The following is a 21,401-nucleotide window of genomic DNA, read 5'->3' on the forward strand; positions in this document are numbered from 1 at the left end:
GGCTCCAGCTCCTCTTGATCTCTTTTCATCTCTCACAGCACCTTTAGTTCCTTGATGCACGGCTGCAACACTGTGTTTCTAAGAGCAATTGCACTTCAAAGAACTTCTGCCTCTGACTCTCAGCATTAGATATCAAGTGTTTGGCTTTGAAGGACTAGATTTATTCTACAGTGTGTGTTTTTTTTTTTTTGGGTGGAAACAAGGAGGTACAAGACCAGGGTCAGAGGAGTCCAGGCTAGTGGTTTCACTTCTCTCATCCATTTTGAATAAAAGGAGGTAGATCTGATACTGCCTTGGACCTCCTTTACACCTGGAGGGTATCAGTTCTTCATGATTGGAAGTCTGAGATCCTTTGGACCCTGTTTCGCCCGAACTTTAGCCGACTTGCTTTTAAGTTTCTTAAAACTTAAACCATAGTTGAAACTTAAAAGAAATTGGCTACAGTTGTTACAGTTGCTTCTGTATTCAAATAGTGTCCTGGATGTTGAGAATCTTTATTTACCTTGAGGTCCTCAACCAAACAGACCTGTGGGAAACCCTCTTGAACCAAGGCGCTGTAAAGACCTCGTCAGTCTGCCCAGTCAAGACACGAAAAACAAGCTGATGACAGGTAGAGGAAGTCATTGCTTTGTCTCAATCTCTGTCTTCTGTTTCCTGTTGTCCTCCAGCCACAGAGATTTGAAGCCCGAGAACTTGTTGTTAGATGAGAAGAACAACATCAGGATAGCAGACTTTGGCATGGCGTCTCTGCAGGTCGGGGACAGTCTGCTGGAGACCAGCTGTGGGTGAGTTCAAGCCTGAACTTTGAGTGTTAGGCCCTAAAACATAAAAATTGTTGGTACCAACAGTGATGTAAATCATGATTGCTTTTAGCCCATCCTGTATCCTTCATCTTGATTTGAATGTTTTCTTTTTCACCTATTTTAATCCAGTATTCATCCAGTCTTTGTCGACTCTTCACGTTGCAGCTGACACAAGGGGCACTGAGCAACATTAGCATACATTAAAAGTAATGTTTATATCCATATTTTAGCTCTGTGTTTGGTCTCCTCCGGCTCCTGAGGGAAATATCTGGCTCTTCAGCTACTAAATGCTTCACTGTGTTCACCAGCTGCTCTCTGACTGAGTCTGTCTGCTGTCTGCTGCTGAGCAGGTGGTTAACAGAGAGTTCATCAGAGCTTGTTTGATGAAAACACTGAGACTGAAACAGACAGTAAATGTGCAGTAAACAACCAAAACAAGGAGCTGAAAAAGGCTAAAAATGCCCGTAGAGCTGCAGAGTGCAAAACAACCACCAGTCATTGTTAATATGTGAAGCTTTAAAACAGCACACCTGAGCCCAGCTGTAGTGAAACGTGCGTCTTGTTGATTCAGGCAGTTGTAAGTTTTATAAGGTCCTAGTTGTTTGTTCTGCAGGATACAAGCCGGTCCCGCAGGTAACCGCAGGCCGACCAGTGTTTCATGGAGTCAGTCGTGTGGAACGACTAAAGCCCGACTCCTCCGGCTCAGAGATGCAAAGCCCGAGAGAGAACATGGAGTGACTGGGAAAATGCTTTGCCCACAGTTACTCATTAGTCCTCATTGTAATTCAAACAATTGAAGGCAGCGGTTTGCCTGAAAGTAACGCACCACAGTAATGTTCTTTTCTCTTTTCTTTATTCCTCATGCGTTCTTTACAGATGAGTTTTTAGGAAGCAAAGGAGTGAGTGAAACAAAAATGACCATCACAATTAGAATGAATCTGGTCATCTGAAGTTCAGATGATGTAGATTTTCTAGATGTTAAAATTGAACCAATGTTGGTTGAGAAAAGTTTTTTTTTCAGATATGAAGGTTCCATGTAACTATTTATACATCAGCTTTTAAATAATTAGATTTTAATGTAAATCAAGTCTTAATTACACATTTAAATATAGTCAGTGAAATGCTTTTGGATCGAGACGTTTAAAAAGTCAAATTTATTCTTAAAGTATTTCACCTCCAGGTCCATTTCCTGTCTTGTTCTGGACCAGAACACACATTTCCAACTTTTCATTACAATGTAAAATAAAATGATGCGCGCTCTTCCAACACTTGCATTATGATCTTTTAGAGGGAATTAGATTTCATGGAGTTTATAACCTTCATACATTATGCATTTTACAAAAATAAAACAAGTTAGCACAATCTAATTACTGACATTACCTGCACAGTGGGTCCACATCAAGGCTTGTCAGTGTCAGATCATAACACCTTTGCGGCGTCAGTCATTGATTCTGCACTGAACCGCAAACCTCACACCTCTGTGTTTTTAACGTGTGTTTACATTCAGGTAAATCTGCGTCATGAGTCACACCGCTTTGAGCAGGAGAGACTTCGTTCTGAGTGAATGAATTAACTTTTATTGCTATTTGGTGATTAGACGCCATCGTGATGTCATCAGGTGTGAAAGGGGGTGAGGCTGCTGGGCGCAGTCACTGGTGGCGATGGGAAGAAGAGACGCTGAAAATCTGGATGTGATGTGGACTCTGAAATGACAGCAGAAGAAAGGAGAACAGATACTGAAGTTACAATGTGATTGGCTGGTTGAGGTTGTGACAAATTCTGATTGGTTACCGAGGTGAGAGAGGGAGAGGATTCTAGAGTCGACTCCAATCAGCGCTTATCGCCATTATTGATAAATAACCTCACACCAGCGAATAATGAACAAAATCTAAACATTTTTCTTTTATTCCAAATGTTCACATTAGTAGAATTAGTAGAATTTTCAAAATATAAATATGAAGAATATGAAAAACGTTGAAATTTTCAGACTATACATTATAAAGAACAATAAAAGCCTAAATAAATAATTAAATAACACCAACATAAATAACCCACTTTATAAGGCCTGTGCTCATCAACGCATGAAGCTCCTTGTTGGAAGTTTGTCGTTGCAAATCGTCCGTTGGTTGTTTTAAGCGGAGTTCAGTTTGTCGGCCCTTCGGCGTGGGCCCCTGACAGCCTGGACCCTTTTTTCCCCTATGACTTCTAAATGGATTTATTGACATTTAATAGACGTTTTGCGGGCCGCTGTAAAAAGTGAGTGAGCGACAGTGTGTGTACGATGAGTTATGACTCTGACAGCTGCTGTGGTGGTTGAGCGGTCAGTGTTATTTGGGGCGGCGGGTGATAATTACTGAGAGATTTGCATACGTCCTGATGGTCTGGTAGATCAGAGCTGTGAGGATGTGTCAGATTAGTCTTCCGCACGTCAGCGGCTCAGACAGTTTTCACGAAGAACCACTGATGGAGCCTGTAAATATCTCGCATGAGTAACAAGTCGAATGGCTCCTCCACTTCATGTGACGTTAATGGAATTTATTAAATGTCACTCAGCGACGACTGAGCACAAGTCTCCTCGGGCAGGAAGGAGGAAGATTTGCTCGGCTGCAATTAGATTGCAGTTAGTGTATTTTGACACGAGCTCAGATTGACTTGTTTTCACCTACATTAGCATAATTAAATACGATGTTGGCCGTGATGGAGAGTGTGTTTACTCTGGGAGTTTAGATGAAACACTGTTAGGAGAAGTCGATCTCTCTGCTCCGTTTGTTACGATTAATCCGCACAGAGGAAGAGCAGTGTGTGTTCTCGCTGCTGCGAGTGTGTCATTATCTGATTATGAGTCTTATGCATCTGTGAATGTTGTGATTTCACTTTATCAACAGTCCTCCTCTCCTCCTCCTTCACTTCTTTATTTTCTTCCTCATCTGATCTGAAGGCATGAAAATCCTTGAAATGAGATTTTCATTCAACAGAACAACTTCATCAGTATCAGTTATTTTAATTAGTTGTTGCTGCTTTTTACTCACCGGTGGTTTCATGTCACATATTGAGCTTCTGTTGATTGACGCCTGGTCACTTCTAGAAATGATTTAAAAGATTTCCTCTTGACATACGGAGCATCAGGTGATCAGGTCAGTAGTTGTGTTGAGGAGCTGAAGGTTCTGGCTGCTCCAACGCTGAAAACTGAAGGTGGTTGTTCTCGTGTTATTGATCCTCTCTGACTCTGGAACAACCTCTCACAAACCAGATCAATACGTCTTTTTATTACCATCTTAATCTTTGTTTCTTTGGCTTTCTCTTGATTTTGTGCTTTACGCACTTTATCTCTTTGCTTTAGAGTATAAAATTAATTAATTCAATTTTTGTTATTGTGTCATATATATAACTACATCATAAATCCATACAAGGCAGAACTGTTTTATATCTTTTACAATCAGATCATTAGCCCGTCATTGTTCACAACAGAATTCATTAATCGTAGACGGAAAAGAGAGTTTAGCTTATCTACAACAGATCACATATACAATATAAAACATTAGAAATGATCATTTTCTTCCATTGGTATCCACATTACTTTGATTCATTTCTGTACAATAATAAAATACATTATAAATGGTTGAAACTTCCTTGAGTTGTTTATCATCTTAATATATAAATGAATATATGTGTCATGGTTTGCTATGGCAAACACTTTTTGTTAGTTTTGTTTGGACTTTTCTCACTTCCTGTTTTATTTTGTAATTGGTTTCCTTGTGTGTCTCAGTGTTTTGCTTCCTGTCTTGGTCCTGTTTTCTGTGTGGTGATTGTCTGCCCCGCCCTAATGTGTTTCACCTGTGTTCAATCACCCTTGCCTCCCTTGTCTATATAGTCTTTGTGCTCCTCTTTGTCTGTGTCGGTTCGTCTGTTGTCTCTCTGTTATTCTCTAGATTTTCCTCGATCTGTTCATGTCTGTCTAACCATCAATCTGTTCACGTGGCCTGTCCATGTCTGGTTTGTTTTCGGTCTGTTCATGTTACCTGTTCATGTTCTCCTGTTGTTATCCCCTGTGGTTCCCTGTGTTGTTGTATAAGTTCCTTTTGTTAGTTTAATAAACCTGTCTGCACCGTCTCCCATGCGTTGGCTGCATTTTGGGTCCTACTTACCACAACACCCTGACAGAATATAAATATTTTTGTAAAGTTACAAAAGGTACAACTTTTAAAGTTATTTAATGTAGAGCAGAAGTTTCAAATCAATATGCACCTGATCTGCATCGATGTGCAGCAGCGATGTAAAGTATCACCTCAGTAACACAGTAGAAATAAAAGTAAAACTTCTTCATTACAAATACAAGTCAGTTGCATTTGAAATGTTAGTTATGATATTAATTTCTAGGCTTCAGCTTATTTACAATAATATCAAATATCGCAATATTTCTACATCGCCATGTGCAATAATTTTCATAATATCCTTTTTTTTAATAAAAATAATGAATTAAAGATTCACCCCAATCTCCTGCGATAATATTGTACAAGTCGTGATATTTGGGCTCAACTACATGAAGATATTACATTTTTAAAAATCACTAGACCCCAGTTTTAAATTACAGTAAAATGTACAATTCAACATCTTCTCCCGCCACTGTTGTTTGCATTTAAAATGTGTCACATCGTGGCAGCCACTTCCTGTTACGTAATCCTCACTTAGCTGACAAAAAAAAATGATGAACCATGTCAGGCTGTAGTTTTTTTTTTCTTCATGAGTAAAGTGGTTTATAATTCTTATGTCAGACGGTTTGTGCAGAGCTTCACCTGGTCTCTTATTCCTCAGTGTGTGATGGTTGTGGCTGCTGGCTGTGTTCCCTGACAGTGTGTGTGTGTGTGTGTGTGTGTGTGAGTGTGTGTGTGTGAGTGTGTGTGAGTCCTTTCCACCATAACCGCTGCTCTTTGCCTCTCTTCCAGATCCCCGCACTACGCCTGCCCAGAGGTTATCAGGGTAAGTGCTCTCTCTTTCTTTCATACAGTAATAGCAGCTCCGACAGGAACGGCTCTTACATCACTGCTCCGTCCTCGCTGATTTCACTCTGTTCCTGACCCCCCCACCCCCACCCACCCCACCACAACCCCCACCCCCCAACTGGGTTAAAATATAGTTACATAAAAAAAAAAATCATCTTTTTGACATGTAGCTTTGTATTTTTGCGTAATATCTGACATGTCTGTCCCTTTATCAAGAGTGATGTTGCCATATATGTCACCTATCAGGGGAAATATTACTATCACATATAAACAGTTGATAACATATATACCTATTCAAAAATATTTATGTATATGCTATGTACTTAAATGTTTTTCTTGTTTATTTCTTATTAATTTTAGTGTTTTCAGACTTTTTGAACCCACTGTATTTATATAACATACGTTTGTTTAAAGTATAAACACACAGACATAAATGCCAATATATGAAAATGTTCTACTTTCTAATAGGTTTTATGATAATTTTTTACATATATGTTTTATTTTATATTTACAAACAGTATATTTCATATATGGCAATTAAAAAAATAGCAGATGGGAATCTGAAGTGACGACGCTTTCTTCCCTGTATCTACTGCACAGCACAGATGATGACTTTCTTATTCATTTCTCTTTTTTATAAACAAGCTGTAGGTGTAGTTTTAACTTTAATACACGAGTCAGAAGAGTTTGTATTTTTGCACTTTTCCCTCTCAAACAACCTTCACACCACCTCCAGTTCTCCTCGTACACCTGCTCCTCGGGTTCTTGGCAGGTAGGTTGTTCCGGCATCTCGGAGAACCTGCCTCAGCTCTTCTGTGGATATGAAAGATTTTCAAAAATAAATGTTACCAGAAAATAACGGAAAACATGACGAGGAGTTAAAATGACAGGATCTATATATTGCTGGGGACAGTTCAGCGGCACCTGGAGGTTCCCGGCGCTCCGTACCCAGATCTACGCCTACAGACGAGGCGGCTGGGTGCACCAGAGAAGTCAAACTCTTCCTCCCAAAATAACTCCTGCAGTGCCGTCAGCATCACAACTTGCTGATGTTATACTGTAGGAATATCCATACATAGTATATACACTATATATGTATAAATATATATTTATACAGGTGGATTTTTCCATTAAGTAAGATCCAAAGACTCAGAGCGTTCGTGGTGATTTGCAGTTTGGGAAATGGCCTCAGAATGAATGTTGAGCATATGATACAAGTCTCATCTGTCTGTCTGTCTGTCTGTCTGTCTGTCTGTCTGTCTGTCTGTCTGTCTGTCTGTCTGTCTCAGGGGGAGAAGTATGACGGGAGGAAAGCAGATGCATGGAGCTGTGGAGTCATCCTGTTTGCACTTTTAGTGGTGAGTGACGGCTGCTCCACAACAGCAGAAAATACACTGACACATTCTGATACTCTGAACGTCCTGCTCCTCTGTACCTCAGTCTTTACTTCCTCCATCTTAGTTTCCCAGGCTTCAGTTAACACTTTATTTTGAAGGTTAAAATGTCAAACTACAGTGTCCTGGATTCTTGATGTTAATTTTTTTCACAACCTTTTCATCAGGGAGTCTCTGAAATTATAAATGATCTTCATGATCTTTTCATACTCATCGTGTGTTCGTCTATTTCTACACAACATGCTATCACAGGAAAACCTGCCCCTGGTTTGATGCAGTGTTGGGGGGGGGGGTGAGAAGTTGATTTAGTTTGTTCCTGAGGCAAATATTTACGCTGAATGAAGCAGCAATTCCCAGCAGAATATCCAAGGTGAAGACAAAGGTCAGAAAAACGTTTCAGCACAAAATAAACTGCAGCACCAGGGAATTAAAGGTTAACATTCAAACACACTGGTGGACGGGAACGTGTTGGTGTTGTTGTTATTACTGAAGGTCGCTGTTAAAGGCAAATCTGTGATCTGCACATCTGACTTTTAATGTGCTGTGCTTGTTGTTAGTGTTGGGAATATGGGAAACGTGTTGATGCTGTAACTTCGTGAAAAGTGTTGCAGTCGATGAATGTTGGTCTGAGGTTTTACACCAGCTGGGATTAAATTAAAAATGAGATGCTGGAAACATGTTGTGTACCGATAAAAGATTGAAACCGCATTATAAATTAACTGAGTGCAGACATAAAGCTCTCCTGGACCTCTATTACTCCATAACAAACATTGTCTCGAGGCAATTTACTGCGTCAGGACGAGACCGTAGAGTAGGATCGAGAGAAACCAAACAGTTCTCACAATGAGCAAGACCTCGATCAAATGATCGGTCACGAAACAAGAAATCAGTAAAATCAATACATGCAGCATGCGCTTCACGTTTTACCCATGAACGCTTGGAAAATTCACAAACTTTAAATCCAGCAAAATACAAAATAAATTGACCCTGATTTTAGAAAAAAGTTAAGTGTAAGTCAGTTTTAGCCACCACTTTGGTCCTGAAATTTTGTACAGATGTTCATGATTCCCAGAGGATGAACTGACTTTTCACCCAGCGTCACCAACAGGTCAAAATGTCCACTTCCTCGAAGGCTTCAGTTCACGACAGGATGCTTCCAGAAACTACCTCAAAAACAGGGTTAGATTGAAGGTAGCATGCAAGTCTGCTAATGTGCTAAATGTTAGCATGTTTGCATTAGCTTCCTCCTCACCATGGCAACCGGCAACAACAAGAGCTTTAGCCGCTTAGTGCTAAAGCTCCCTTTATTGGGTCTGTCTGTCCCATTCTCCTGGACGGGATCTCTCAGCAAGGCCTTAACAGAACTTCTTCAAATGTGGCACAAACAGAAGTGATTCGATTTTGGTGCTCAAAGGTCAAAGGTCAAGGTCACGGTGACCTCACAAAAACATGATTTTGGCCTTGTGAGCTTAATATCTGGAGAACCCTTCGAGGGAATCCCTTCAAATGTGGCACAAACAGTCACTTGGACTCAAGAATGATCTGATTAGAGTTTGGTGGTCAAAGGTCAACGTCACTGTGACCTCACAAAAAATGTTTTTGGCCATAACTCATGAGTTCATACACTAATTATGACACAATTGAAGTCAAATTTTGACTTCAGCGTGACATTATTACGTTCTGTAAAAAACACAGTTGGTGGAGCGATATAACCACGAGGTGATAATTCTAGTAGTAGATAATTCTACACTGGAGACTTTCATCTCATACAGATAAACCAGAAACTTTTTACCACTGCAGTTTCCTGGAGAGGTCTGACCCTTTATGTTGGATTTGACATCATGTCTGATCTTTACGTCGCTTTTAAAAGCTTTTACTGCTGGTACAGTCTCTCTGACCAAACAAAGCAAACTGGTCATGTTTGTATTGGTTTGTCTGGTTTGTCTTAATTGATTTGTGGTTTCACAGTTTTGTTTTTTTTTAAACATTCCCATTTAAGATTTTTGAATGACAGCTTTGCGCAGTGTGTGAATCAGACCGTGTCATTCAGACCGCTGTGTAGTACAAACGCTCAGCAGCACTGTCAAATAAAAATGCACATCACGCAACAAAAGCTTTTCATAGCAGCAGCTCTATAATGCGACAGTGACAAGTGAGCAGTCAGAGAACCAAGTAAATAACTATGTTTGTTTGTGTGCCGTGTGCACGCATGCGTGTTCCTCCCCTGATTAAGACAAAGCACATAAAACAGTCATCATCATGTGAAGATAAATGTCTCCACTTGTGTTGTTTTGATTACCCACGCAGTGTCAGTGGCCATCTGGCTCCGTCCTGCTCGTTTTCAATGAGGAGGAAACAGTATCAGTCGTCAAGTCGCTGAGCGCGCTCCCCAGCTGGAGAGCTGAGGCAGAGCCGGCTGGCTGCAGCACAAACTGCTTCATCATCACCGGCTCTGATGACTGATATCTCTCACAAGCTGCCTCCAGTCCTCCTCTTTGTCAGAACCCGCATTATCTCTCAGCGAACACCTGACAGGCCATTTACATGACAACAGGAAGATGTCAGTGCGGGGCATTGTGTGAGCTGGTGAAGGGGCAGTTTGATGCCCGCTTTGTGTTTTCAAGTGTCCCAGTTGTACGGTTTTGATTTTTGCCCAGTGAGCGCTGGGTTTTGAGAAAAACAACTGTCGGCCATTTTGCCATAGAATCTAGAGCCACACAGTGAATGATTTCTGATGGTTTTTGTGACCCCATGACTTTTTCCTCCAGCACCACCGTCAGGCAAAATCCTTCATTTGTAAAATGTAAAAAATCCTCCCTGAAAAACACAAACCCATCGGCCCAGCTGATCCAAAAACAGGCAAAGAGGAGGGGCGTGTGTGGAGCTGAGACTTCGGTGCATGCATACGCTCACCCACCTGTTATTGTAAGCATGATAACAAAGGTCATCTAACCTCAACACAGTACTTATTTTAACCCAAATCGCGATCTTTTCCTAAACGGAACCACATACGTCTCTTACAATGACCCGAGAGCTCTTGATATTTGCTTTAGAGACAATTTAATATCAGATGAGTTTGTATAAACCCGTCTGTCACTTCAGCACCACGGACAGCGTCACGGTTCCATCAACACACAGAGGATGGAGGTTTGTGCTACATGTCAGATTATCAGGTATCTTTAACAAATGTACTCATTATCCATAAAACTACTGACAGTATAACTGAATATAAATGAAATGACAGAGTTAAATGTGACAAAAACGTATAATTACCCGCTAAATCTTTAGCGTATTACAGGTTACGGCAAACTAGTCTCTCTCCTGTAGTAGACAGTCGAGCTGCAATGGTAGGAAGTGTCGACATAAAATCTACAACAGTTCAAACCAAAGTTGAACTTGATGCAAAAGTTTTGCACAGATTGATTTCGCCCCTGCTACAAAATCACTAGTTTCGCATCCGAGTTAATTGATGTTTCCTCTCCCTGCTCCTCCAGGGCGCTCTGCCTTTTGACGACGACAACCTGAGGAATCTTTTGGAGAAGGTGAAGCTGGGAGTTTTCCACATGCCTCACTTCATCCCTCCGGACTGTCAGAACCTTCTGCGCGGCATGATTGAAGTGGACGCCACCAAGAGGCTCACGGTAAGCCACTGTACACGCCTCACCCTCACTCAGCGAGAGAGAGAGCTGAAATCTTCCGTCAGGAGACTCGTGCTCGCTTTGTATTTTCACAGTCTGGGCTGTTGCTTTAGGGACAGCTAAGGCTAAATTTAGCAGAGTTGCACCATGACTGGCCCTGCAGCGACTGTGCTCTGCATAAAATCTTTTCATCTCAGGCCAAGGATTTGTTTTGGCTTAGAATAGAAACATTACAAAAATAACAAAGGCTGTATTAGATAATGTGCTTTCTCTTCTGTTCTGTCTGTGGCTGTTTGAACTTGGAGCAGTTGTTTTTGGCAACATCCCGCTGCTGATAAGCCTTCAAATTGGACTTCCATAATCACAGCCTTTTCACAGATACCCTGCAACACCATACCCACGTCACTGCAGAGATAGTTTCACACACTCACATTCACCTGACCTGCTCATCTTTGGGTCTGTGGGAGGAAACCAAAATCCGAGCACCCCGAGAAAACACAGGACGCAAGTACAGAGAAAGAACTGTAGCTGTGAAGTTTCAGATTAAAAGTCTAAAGCTGTAATAATATGACCATTAATACATTGTACTTTCTTATATAAGAATCACCATTAAAGCTTCGACAATCTGATCATAGGTTTGTGGTGACACCTGCACACCCACTAGATTCACCAGCACCAGCATCAGTAACATGGGCCAGTCTCCAGCTCTTTCCTGCTCTAGCAGGCTTTTTCCTGCTCCAACAGGCCCTTTCCTGCCCTAGCAGGTTCTTTCCTGCCCCAACAGGCTCTTTCCTGCTCCAACAGGCTCTTTCCTGCTCCAACAGGCTCTTTCCTGCCCCAACAGGCCCTTTCCTGCCCTAGCAGGCCCTTTCCTGCCCTAGCAGGCTCTTTCCTGCCCCAACAGGCTTTTTCCTGCTCCAATAGGCCCTTTCTTGCCCTAGCAGGTTATTTCTTGCCCCAACAGGCTCTTTCCTGCTCCAACAGGTTATTTCCTGCCCCAACAGGCTCTTTCCTGCCCCAACAAGTTCTACCTGTCAAGATCATAGAAACTAAACTTAGCTTAACCTCAGCTTTAAAGGGGTAATGCACCAACTTTTCTGTTTATTTTTGTTTTTGTGTGGGGGGGGGGTCTGAAGACTACAAGTAAATAAATCTCTATGCCGTCTCTACTGCAGGCTAGATGCTACAATATCACACCCAACTGTTAGTGGTCAGGTTGCATTGTGGGTAATGTAGGCGCCAGGTTTTGACAAGGAAAGGGAAAAGGAGTAAAAAGAATGAGTGTAGAAGAAGTGTTGTAGAACTGTTGAACTAAATCTTTTAAATTTAAAGCTCACGGTTGGTGATGGGGTTTGTCAGTCCTACTTAAAGAGGAGGAGTCTGTATCCAGCCTGACAGGAAGTGCTGCCTCACAGGCTCGCTGCAGGGAGTTAAAGTCCTAATTGTCCTGGATGTGTTTATTTTAAACACTTGTAATTGGATAGAAAACATGTAATTGGTTCTTGTTGAGTCTTAATAATAACCTAGCTATAATAAACTTCACATACTGGCCCAACATCCTGGTTCATGCAGAAAAATATCAAATGCAAGAGAAAGTCTTTTCTTGAGACTTAATTTATAAATACAGAGTCAATAATGTTTGTTTCCTGCTCTGATTTTCTCTCACAGTTAGAGCAGATCCAGAAGCACACGTGGTACCTGTAAGTACATCCACCTGTCGTTTCTTTTCCTGTTTCTGACAGTGTCTGTATATGTATGTCCACATCAAGTGAGTTTATAGAAGAAAACACGCAGCAGCAGATAATACAGTAACAATAATGATAATAATAACACACTCATCAAAGCCAGTTCTTGATGGAAACCTCTCAGAGAAGAAGCAGCTCCATTAGTCCTGAGATCAAACGTCAGGACGCTGCGTCCTAATGGACCTCTGATCTCTAATGGATTCACTATTTCTGGGCTTCAAAAAGCAGAATTCTGTTAATGACTCGATATAATGTCGACCGAAAGATCAGCAAACTGATTCTTTATTAAATGTTTCACATCACTCAGTGCTGGTTTCTTATATATACAGTTTGGCTTTTATTGTTGTAGTTTTTCTATCAGTAATTATATTATTGTTCTCGCCAAAGTAAGAGCTGGAATCTGGGAACTCAGAAATCAGATGGGTCAATGAACACGAGCAGTCAGACGATCATCCGGGTCAGAGACAGTTTATCCAGATTATTTTTAGGGTGATAATTTTTGTCTGACCTGCAGGTTTGTTTCCAACCTGTCTGACAGTCTGACTTCATGTTTCGACCCCACACCTCATGACACTAAAACACTAAAATCAATGTTTTTATGTGCAATTTTTATTATTATTGATAAATAATAATTGGCAAAACTACAAAACTACAGCATCTAATTAATTGTATCTGAAATACGTCCTTTGTCCACATGTGGCCAGTTCAACTAAAAGGTCCAAGTCGTAATTCACAAGAAAAAACTGCAAAGAACTTAAGTTGTTTTTATTTCTATCGACCAATATCACAAATCGCAAAACTGCCTCAAGGGGGTTTTAAGGTTTTGAGCGTTCCTGCTCTGATAATCATGTGGCTTGTCAGTGAGTTGCATGTGTTGTGTTGCAGAGCTGGGAAGAACGAGCCTGAGCCGGAGCAGCCCGTCCCCAGGAAGGTGGCCATCAGGACGCTGGCTGCGGCCGAGGAGATCGACCCCGACGTACTGGAGAGCATGCACTCTCTGGGCTGCTTCAGAGACAAGGACAAACTGACCAAAGACCTGCTGTCTGAGGAGTGAGTGAGGAGGAGGAGGAGGAGGAGAAGGGGGAGGAAGGGCAGAGGGAGTGAAGAAGTGCTAAAACCACAGAGGAAGCAGATTAAAGTGAGAGGGAGGGAGGGAGGGTGAAGGAGCTGAGAGGGGCAGACAGACTGTCACTTTGATGAATTCTTCTATTTAATACGTCTTGTGATGATGGAGCATCTCACTGTCCCTCTCTTAACCAATGGGCTCTCGAGCTGATTGCGAAAACTCTCTCTGGCTGTCTCCTCTCTTCAGTGACAACCAGGAAAAGATGATCTACTTCCTCCTCCTGGACCGTAAAGAGAGATATCCCAGCCACGAGGACCAGAACCTGCCGCCGCGCAACGAGATCGGTAGGTCACAAAAAAAAACTGCACATGAAGGCACCGCTGACTTGTACACAAATCCACACTCCAGGAACATTTGACGGAAAGAAACCTGGAGGTGGCTAACATTAACTACAGCTCAGGGACGTCACATTGAGCTGTGCTGCCTGGGATTCCCCTCCCGCCAGAGGAGCTGATAAACCACAACTGCATCACTGTGGTTGTTTAAAGAGCAGATGGAAATCTTCTATTTGTTGACCTCCGGTAGTTGAAGACGAGCCGATGCAGCAGGAGGCAGGAGAATGAGTTGACAGACATTCTTTACATCACCTCTCCAGCAAATAAAACGCCGGGAAAAGGGGAAGCAACATAAATCAGATGTGACTGATAAAGCAAATTTATTTGGTAATGAGGAGATAGAATAAAGATACAATCAATGATTAAGAGGAAGTGAAAGAGGGGTGAACGGGTGCTGCTAAATCAAAGAATTAAATATAACAAAAAGAGGACTCTATATAAACGAGTTGTTTTCAAACGGACTTTCTAAAGCAAAAATAAAATGGAAAGAGAAACCTGTCTATCTGTGTAACATAGGAAACAGCAGCCCTGTTTCTAGTGGCATTAACACAAGAAACTTTCCTGCAGCTGCAACAATATTACATTATTTTCCACCTTTCAAATGCTCCAAAGTTTAAATAGACTTTAGAGAACAGTGGGGAGTTCAGGGAGCGTTGGACTGCGGAGCTTTCCCTAGCAAATAGACAGAGCCAGGCCAACACTGCCTGAGTGTTTAGCTCCACTGGTAGATTATATATTTCCTCTTTTATTCATGACATTCCCTTGACTTTTAACCTTGGATGAAATAAGCAGTTGTTAAGATAAAAAAAAGAAAAGAAGGTTCATTTTCTTTAATCACTGACTTTTGTTTGTTTGGTTTCTGACTTGTTTCTTTTTGTCTTTCCTTCCTCGACCTTTGACCTTCTGTCCTCGCCCTGAACCCGCTCAGCAGACCCTCCCAGGAAGCGCGTGGACTCGCCCATGCTGAGCCGCCACGGCAAACGGAGGCCGGAGAGGAAGTCCATGGAGGTGCTGAGCGTCACGGAGGGCGGGTCTCCCGTACCGGTACGGCGAGCCATCGACATGGCGACACACGGTCAGAGGTAAGAGGTGTGAAACCTGCACGTGTGGTCATGAGCATGGACAGACATGTTTGACACACGCAGGTCAGTCCAAGAGATTTGCTGTTGTTCGGAGTGTTATTGATGATTATTGTGATCAGTTATCAGTTTGATAAATAATGTATTTAACCCCAGGGCAGGGGGGACAGAGAGGGGGGAGGAGGTGCAGCTCTTTTCAAATTCATGACACATGTCGCCGTCTGTTTTGACCACGATACAACCTCCACTGTGAGGTCTGTCCCTCGCTGTAAACCCCTCCCTCCGCCGCTGACCTGACGTTAAATACATGACGCATCTTTCTCTCTGTGCTGGTTCAGGATGTACAGACGAGGCATAAACTCCTCCCATCTCAGACGCTCTGCCAGAGACTAACGGCGCTCTCTTAGCTCTGGCGGACGGTCACATTGTTCAATTGTTGAAATGCATGAGCGGGACTCTGAGGTTTGTGCGCTGTGTGTGTGTAAAGTGTGCATGGAGCATGCAGTCAAAGAGGACAAGAAGCATCTGTAAACCTGACATGTGTTTGGCAAGTTGGTGCTTAAAGTTACAAAAAGAGAGAGTTGTAATTTTTTAAAGTATCTGAAATACATGATTAAAATCCTGTGAAGGTCCAAATAAATAAATTCTCGTAAAGATAAAAAGCCAAGAACGAAGCCTGGACACTCTTCACTCTGCATGAACTCCTGATTACTGCATGTGATCAATAACGGAGAAGAATCACCGCCATTAGAGGAAAGTCTCACCAGGGTCTTTTCTCTCAGTATTTACTGAGCAGCTCATGCTAATCGAGTTTCTGTATGTTTTAGCTCATTTACTACAAATTACTGAACTCTGGAGCTTTACATCTTCCGTGTGTTGTTCCCTCTGAGCTGGCAGCTGTTTGTAGCAGTTCATTTCCATATGTCTGAAGGGTCCCTGGCTGGAACTGAAGCAGCTGTTAATGTATGTGGTGTAAACACTAAAACACTAACTTGTATTCTTTGGCATAAATAACAATAACAAGTTGTTCGGCCTTAGAAATGCAGGAAAACCTCATTTTATTCTTTGCTCAGTAAAATCTCGTAATTTAGGTAATTTAAGTTTAACTTACAGTCACACTAAACATCCAGTTGATCGTTTACTTAACTCTGTTTAAGAATTATTGTTATCTTATTTGCATGTTTCCCAGCATGCATTGCATTCAGGTTAACTTTCTTTTAATCTAATCTGATGTAAGTCACATGACGGAGGCCATTAGATTTGTTTTTATACGTGTCACGTGGTCTTTTCTCTGATCAGACACTTCCTGTAGTGTAAAAAAATTAGATTTTGGAGGATCTCAAAGCCTGAACTTAAGAAATGAAATCGCCTGACTCTTTGAGTATTTTCAGCTTTTGCTTATTGCTTATTGATCCAGAGCTTTCTCATCAACAAACCATCATGATGATCACTGTAATGGAAGATTAATAGTCTCAACGTGTTGGTTTTCAATGCTGACGGAAAATAATGGCTGCTACAGAGTTTCAAAATACAAGTATGCTCTATGTTCTTGACAGGTAAGGACGCCTGTCCACAAAATCATTTACCAAGTGTTTTTAAAGTATATAAACTTTTTTAAAAGTCGTTTTTCAAAGTGTTTGAAGGACGATAGAAACACACAGAAACAGAGCAGCAGGATTCAACTGCGACAAAAAAAAAAAAAACGATATGAGGCGAGAATCTGATCATAAAGTGAAGAGTGATGATGTAAAAACACACGTACTTAATAAAAGATAAAACAGAGGATTAAAAAGAAAAAAACATGAAAAGGTAAAAGGATGACATCACAGCGGTCGATCTGAGCCTCGGATCTGCATTCATGTGGACGGTGTTAGTGCCTCTGAGCAGGGCAGTCACAGCTCTGCCATATTCATCAAGACCAGACAAAAAGAATTACCTTTCACCTCCTGCACGAGCGGCTTTGATCCCACAGTCTGCGCAGTTCTGACAGAGGAAGAAAGGAGAGTTGTTTCAGAAGATAGTTTTTCATTTAACCTTCACATTTATTTAAACTTTTAACTAGTGAAACCCACGAGAATAAAGCGCAGAAGTCGCACATAAGAGTTTATATATATGAATCCAGTCAGTGGCGCCGGCAGGATTTTATTTCATAGCACACGCAGACCAACCGACAGCAGCTGAATACCAGGCTACAATATCGCATTATATACTTTATTTATCCCAGAGAAACGTGCAGTAAAAGTCGCAATTAAGCAACTGGCTCGTTCATTTAGCAGCTTCACCATCATAAGAACAGTTGTCTAACTAACCACTAAAGACAGTAATAACAATACGCAACATCAAGATCCAAACAAGCTGCTACAATAAACAATCAAAAAACCACATGAGGCAGTAAAATGAAAGTTTATTCTGCATCTGAGCGTTACATCGCATCAGTTCCAGTATCTGATGATGATGGATGTTTAAACCTCATCTCCTGCTCTCCTCTTCCATCTAGACTCCTGACGTCAGTGAGTGGACGCAGCCACAGAATAAGACGGGATCCGCTTTAGTCACAAAAAGACAGGATGTTGAGTTAGAGAGGAAATAATCCGCTCACACGGACTGAGCACCTGACAGGTCGAGTTAGGGAACAACGGAGCGAGGATAAAGATGGAAGCCATGAAGATCTGGTGATTAACTCTAATAAAACTGAAGCGTTATGTTTTAAATCTTTCCACTGCGCTGCTGTTTGAAGTGTTTTGTTTCATGCTAAAGAAACATGAAGGTGACACGTCGGCAGATTTTAACCCGGGAGGACAGAAACACCTGACGTGATGTTTATAGTGATGATTGAATTTCAAAGTGTTTTGATCCAAATTGGAAAAAATGAAGCGTTTAGAATTTGTTCCAGCGCTGACTTCTTTTTCCATAGCGACGCTGGCAGACGCTCATGGGTAATGTAGTATTTAAAGCTATCCACCACAATGATGTCACAGACACGTCGCTCAGAAAATAAATAGTAATAATTAAAACAGATGGTTTTTATCTAATTAAAAAAAAGGTCAAATGTGTCACAACAAACCTTTATAAAGGTAATATACATGCATTGTTGTGCTGCAGATACACCCCGGCCTACAGATCAGATCCTCCACACGTAAAGGAACGTTTGTTTGTTACAAGACAATTTTTATATTTTTTTCAGTGAAAATAAAAGCGCAAAAATGACCATTGCAACTAAAGTTGTGATTCATATCTGCCAAAATAATTGAAATCAGATTTTTTTTGCAGCCCTAGTCATAACATAAATCTATAATATTGTGAAATCATCCAAGAGACAAAATAAATTCACACTGAACACATGGTTGTAGAGGTTTGGTGACACTGTAACCGCTAACACGCTAGCCAGCGGGGGAACATGCTAGCACCAGTCCGTCACAATAGCTTCACTGCTTCTTGTTTTCAGGATTGTGCTTCATTTAATTCAATAAAAAGTTACAGCAGCAGGTAAAAGGCTTCCTGTCGGTGAGCTAGCTCTTTAGCTTTGGTTGCTAACTGCACAGTAAGATGAGACAGTTTACTCTTTCGGTTTATACTCAGTTCTTCGTGCCCTCCGCTGCCTTGGATTGACTTGGGCGATATCCAAAATTTAATATCTCGATACAGCTCAAGCACAAATATCATAATATATTGTTCAATATTTTTAGCAGTTGTTGTAGTGGGTTGTATTTTATGTTTCTGTTGTTTATTTTTTAGATAATGAACAGTTATAATTATTGTATTTTTGCTGCCACTAAACAGCAGTTCAAAGTTCTATGTCTCACATGCCTGAGGTTCAATGTACAATAAGCAAAGCAGTGAAATGATCAGACCTTCTCTCAGTCATTCAGTTTTATGGAATATCAACTGAAGCAGAGCCGTGGATCAGTCTCACTCTCAGATTGTGACGTCGTGTTTGTGGTAACGACCGAGGTTTGGACTGAGGTAGAAAAACACTGATCCTCCTGATTCTCACAAACACGAAACTGATCGTTGACTTTTATTTTCCCGCTGCGACGCGGCGCCTGAAGATCAGCTGCGCCCAGCAGGAGTCGCCCGATGTGCTGTAGCAGCAGGTATAACGGCCTGTTCGGCCTCTGCTCGCTGACAGAGATAATAAAGCCGAACATCAGACGCGTTCGGAGATGAAAACACGCACAGATAGTTTCTTCACAGCGACGGAGTCTGTGAACGTCCCACTGACTCCAGCATGACCCATGAATGTGCTTCCCCTCCTGGGTTTTGTCTCCTGATTTCTGAGTCCATGCATGTGTGAGGTTTTTGTGTTGCTCTTTGTCTCATGGTGATCGTGTTTGTTCCGCAGTGATAAGTTAGTTTTGTTTGTTTCTTTGAGTGCTGCATGCTGTATCTTAGGATTCCCCTTATGTGACTGCCTTTCTGTCTGTCTCCTGATTTTCTGTCTGCCCCTTTTTAGCAAATCTGTTTTCAGTAAAAGCTTGGATATCACAAACGCTAACTGCAGCAAGGAGGAAAGGTATTGGTCTGCTCCGTTTGTTCCTCCGTTTGTACGTAGAGTCAACTCCATTTTGTTCCTTTTGATTTTCCCATCCATTAATTTAGTTTCCTGTGTTGTCTCCAGTGTCGGCTGTAGTTCTTTACACGTGTTTGTCTTTCACTTTTAAATGTTGCATGTCATTTTTCCTAAAACGTCTCTTTGTGTTAGTAAACTGTAGAAATCTGTCTTTTACATTTTTACAAAAGAAGCAAAATTCAAACTTTTAAAAACATCACAGATCAAATCCAGTCAAAAAAAAATCTCTACAATCTCCAGAAAAACACAAAAAAATATGTCAGGATCATTTCCTATGTTGGAACTACCTGAAATAAATGTCAGTGTCTGTTTAGTGAAATGAAAAATAAAACCTCACGTCGTCAATAGAAACAGGAAATCTGCAGATTATATCAGAGCCCTGACAGAGCAGCGCAGTAAAAACCCCAAGAGGCAAGTGATTTTTTTTTGTCTTTTTTTCACTAAGAAACAAACAAACAAAAATTTTCTTTGCAGAATTTAAAAAAAATTTTTGTGAAATTTTCTTTTTATTTTCAACTATGACAAAAACCCCTGAGAGGCAAGTGAAAGAAATATTTTGGGGGGGCAATCATTTTTCAATTTTTCTTTTTTTTTTCCTAAAAACAAAATCACTTGCATCTCGGGGGGGGGTGGGGGGGGGGGGGGGGTTTTAAAAAAAAAAAAAAGAGAGAAACTTAGACAAACAATAGAAATTACCCATGATGCATATTCCTAAATGTAGATGTGTTTCAAACTCCTAGCATTAGAAATCATAAATTGAAGTGTGTCTCTCGTGACCTCCAGGATGGGAAACACCAGATTTATATATATAATATATAATAATAATATGATATAATTAATATATCTGTTATCTGACCTGTGCCACGTCTGAGCAGAACATCACAGTAAATAAAGCTGGTGTGTCACGTTTCAGCATCAGAGGATCCAAAAAACAAACCCGCAGCAGAGCAGTCGCACTGACGCTGACGCTGGATCAGTGTGTTCGCTGTGAGAGAGAAGCAGCAGAAAACGATCGACTCTGTGAAATCAGAAAAATAGCACACTCTCCCTCTCTGCACCCACTTCCTCTTTGACGTTCCTCCCTCGGCCCTCGGGGGGCGAGGAGGAGAATTTTTAGGTCAACTTTCTCGGCTTCCTTCTCTCTCGCTCCCCCTCCTTCCCTCAACCTACCTCCACTCCTCATTGTCAGCGTGTGTGTGTGTGTGTGTGTGTGTGTGTGTGTGTGTGTGTGTGTTTATATTTGTTTGTACTCTGCCGGTCTGTTCTCTGAGTGAAGCATGGGGAGGAGGAGGGGGTGATGGTGGGTGTGATTTTCAGCCTTGGTGCCGTCTCCGGCCTCCCTGTGTGGCTGACCTTCTGCAGGAGAAGCTCCGTTTGTCGATAGATGCGCGGCCCGGCGGAGATTAGCATAAATTAATTGCCAGGAATGCAGATGGAGCACAAACAGGAGATGGAAATGAGTCTTCCACTCCCTCTGAATAGCCCTTTATCTCCCTCATCATCTAATTGGGGAGATCCATAAAATGAAGCTTGTTGCGTCCTCCGCCGACACTCCCTCTCTCACACTCACCACCAGCGATGAGCTGTGAATTCATTTTCAGATTTCAAAGAGGAGCCGGCTCCAGCTTCCTGCTCGTGGACGGGATGGTCGTCACAGTTAATGAGTTGAATGTTAATAGAAGCCGCTCTCTGAAGAGTCCGACGGTGGAGA

The 21,401-nt window shown here is 41.6% G+C and overlaps 1 protein-coding gene across 1 annotated transcript in view; it reads left to right on the plus strand.

Annotated features, from left to right (window-relative positions):
- The window catches only part of LOC111225357 (serine/threonine-protein kinase BRSK2), a 132,108-nt gene that overhangs the window by 85,086 nt on the left and 25,621 nt on the right, over positions 1-21,401 (plus strand). The window contains exons 5-12 of the mRNA XM_022750175.1: positions 669-785; positions 5,747-5,780; positions 7,093-7,161; positions 10,692-10,838; positions 12,504-12,535; positions 13,466-13,630; positions 13,893-13,990; positions 14,973-15,123. Of these exons, the coding sequence (XP_022605896.1) occupies positions 669-785; positions 5,747-5,780; positions 7,093-7,161; positions 10,692-10,838; positions 12,504-12,535; positions 13,466-13,630; positions 13,893-13,990; positions 14,973-15,123 (813 nt within the window). The remainder of the gene's footprint in view (positions 1-668; positions 786-5,746; positions 5,781-7,092; positions 7,162-10,691; positions 10,839-12,503; positions 12,536-13,465; positions 13,631-13,892; positions 13,991-14,972; positions 15,124-21,401) is intronic.

Source organism: Seriola dumerili, unplaced genomic scaffold, assembly GCF_002260705.1.
Source record: "Seriola dumerili isolate Sdu_G_001 unplaced genomic scaffold, Sdu_1.0 BDQW01000012.1, whole genome shotgun sequence".
Classification (NCBI taxonomy): domain Eukaryota; kingdom Metazoa; phylum Chordata; class Actinopteri; order Carangiformes; family Carangidae; genus Seriola; species Seriola dumerili.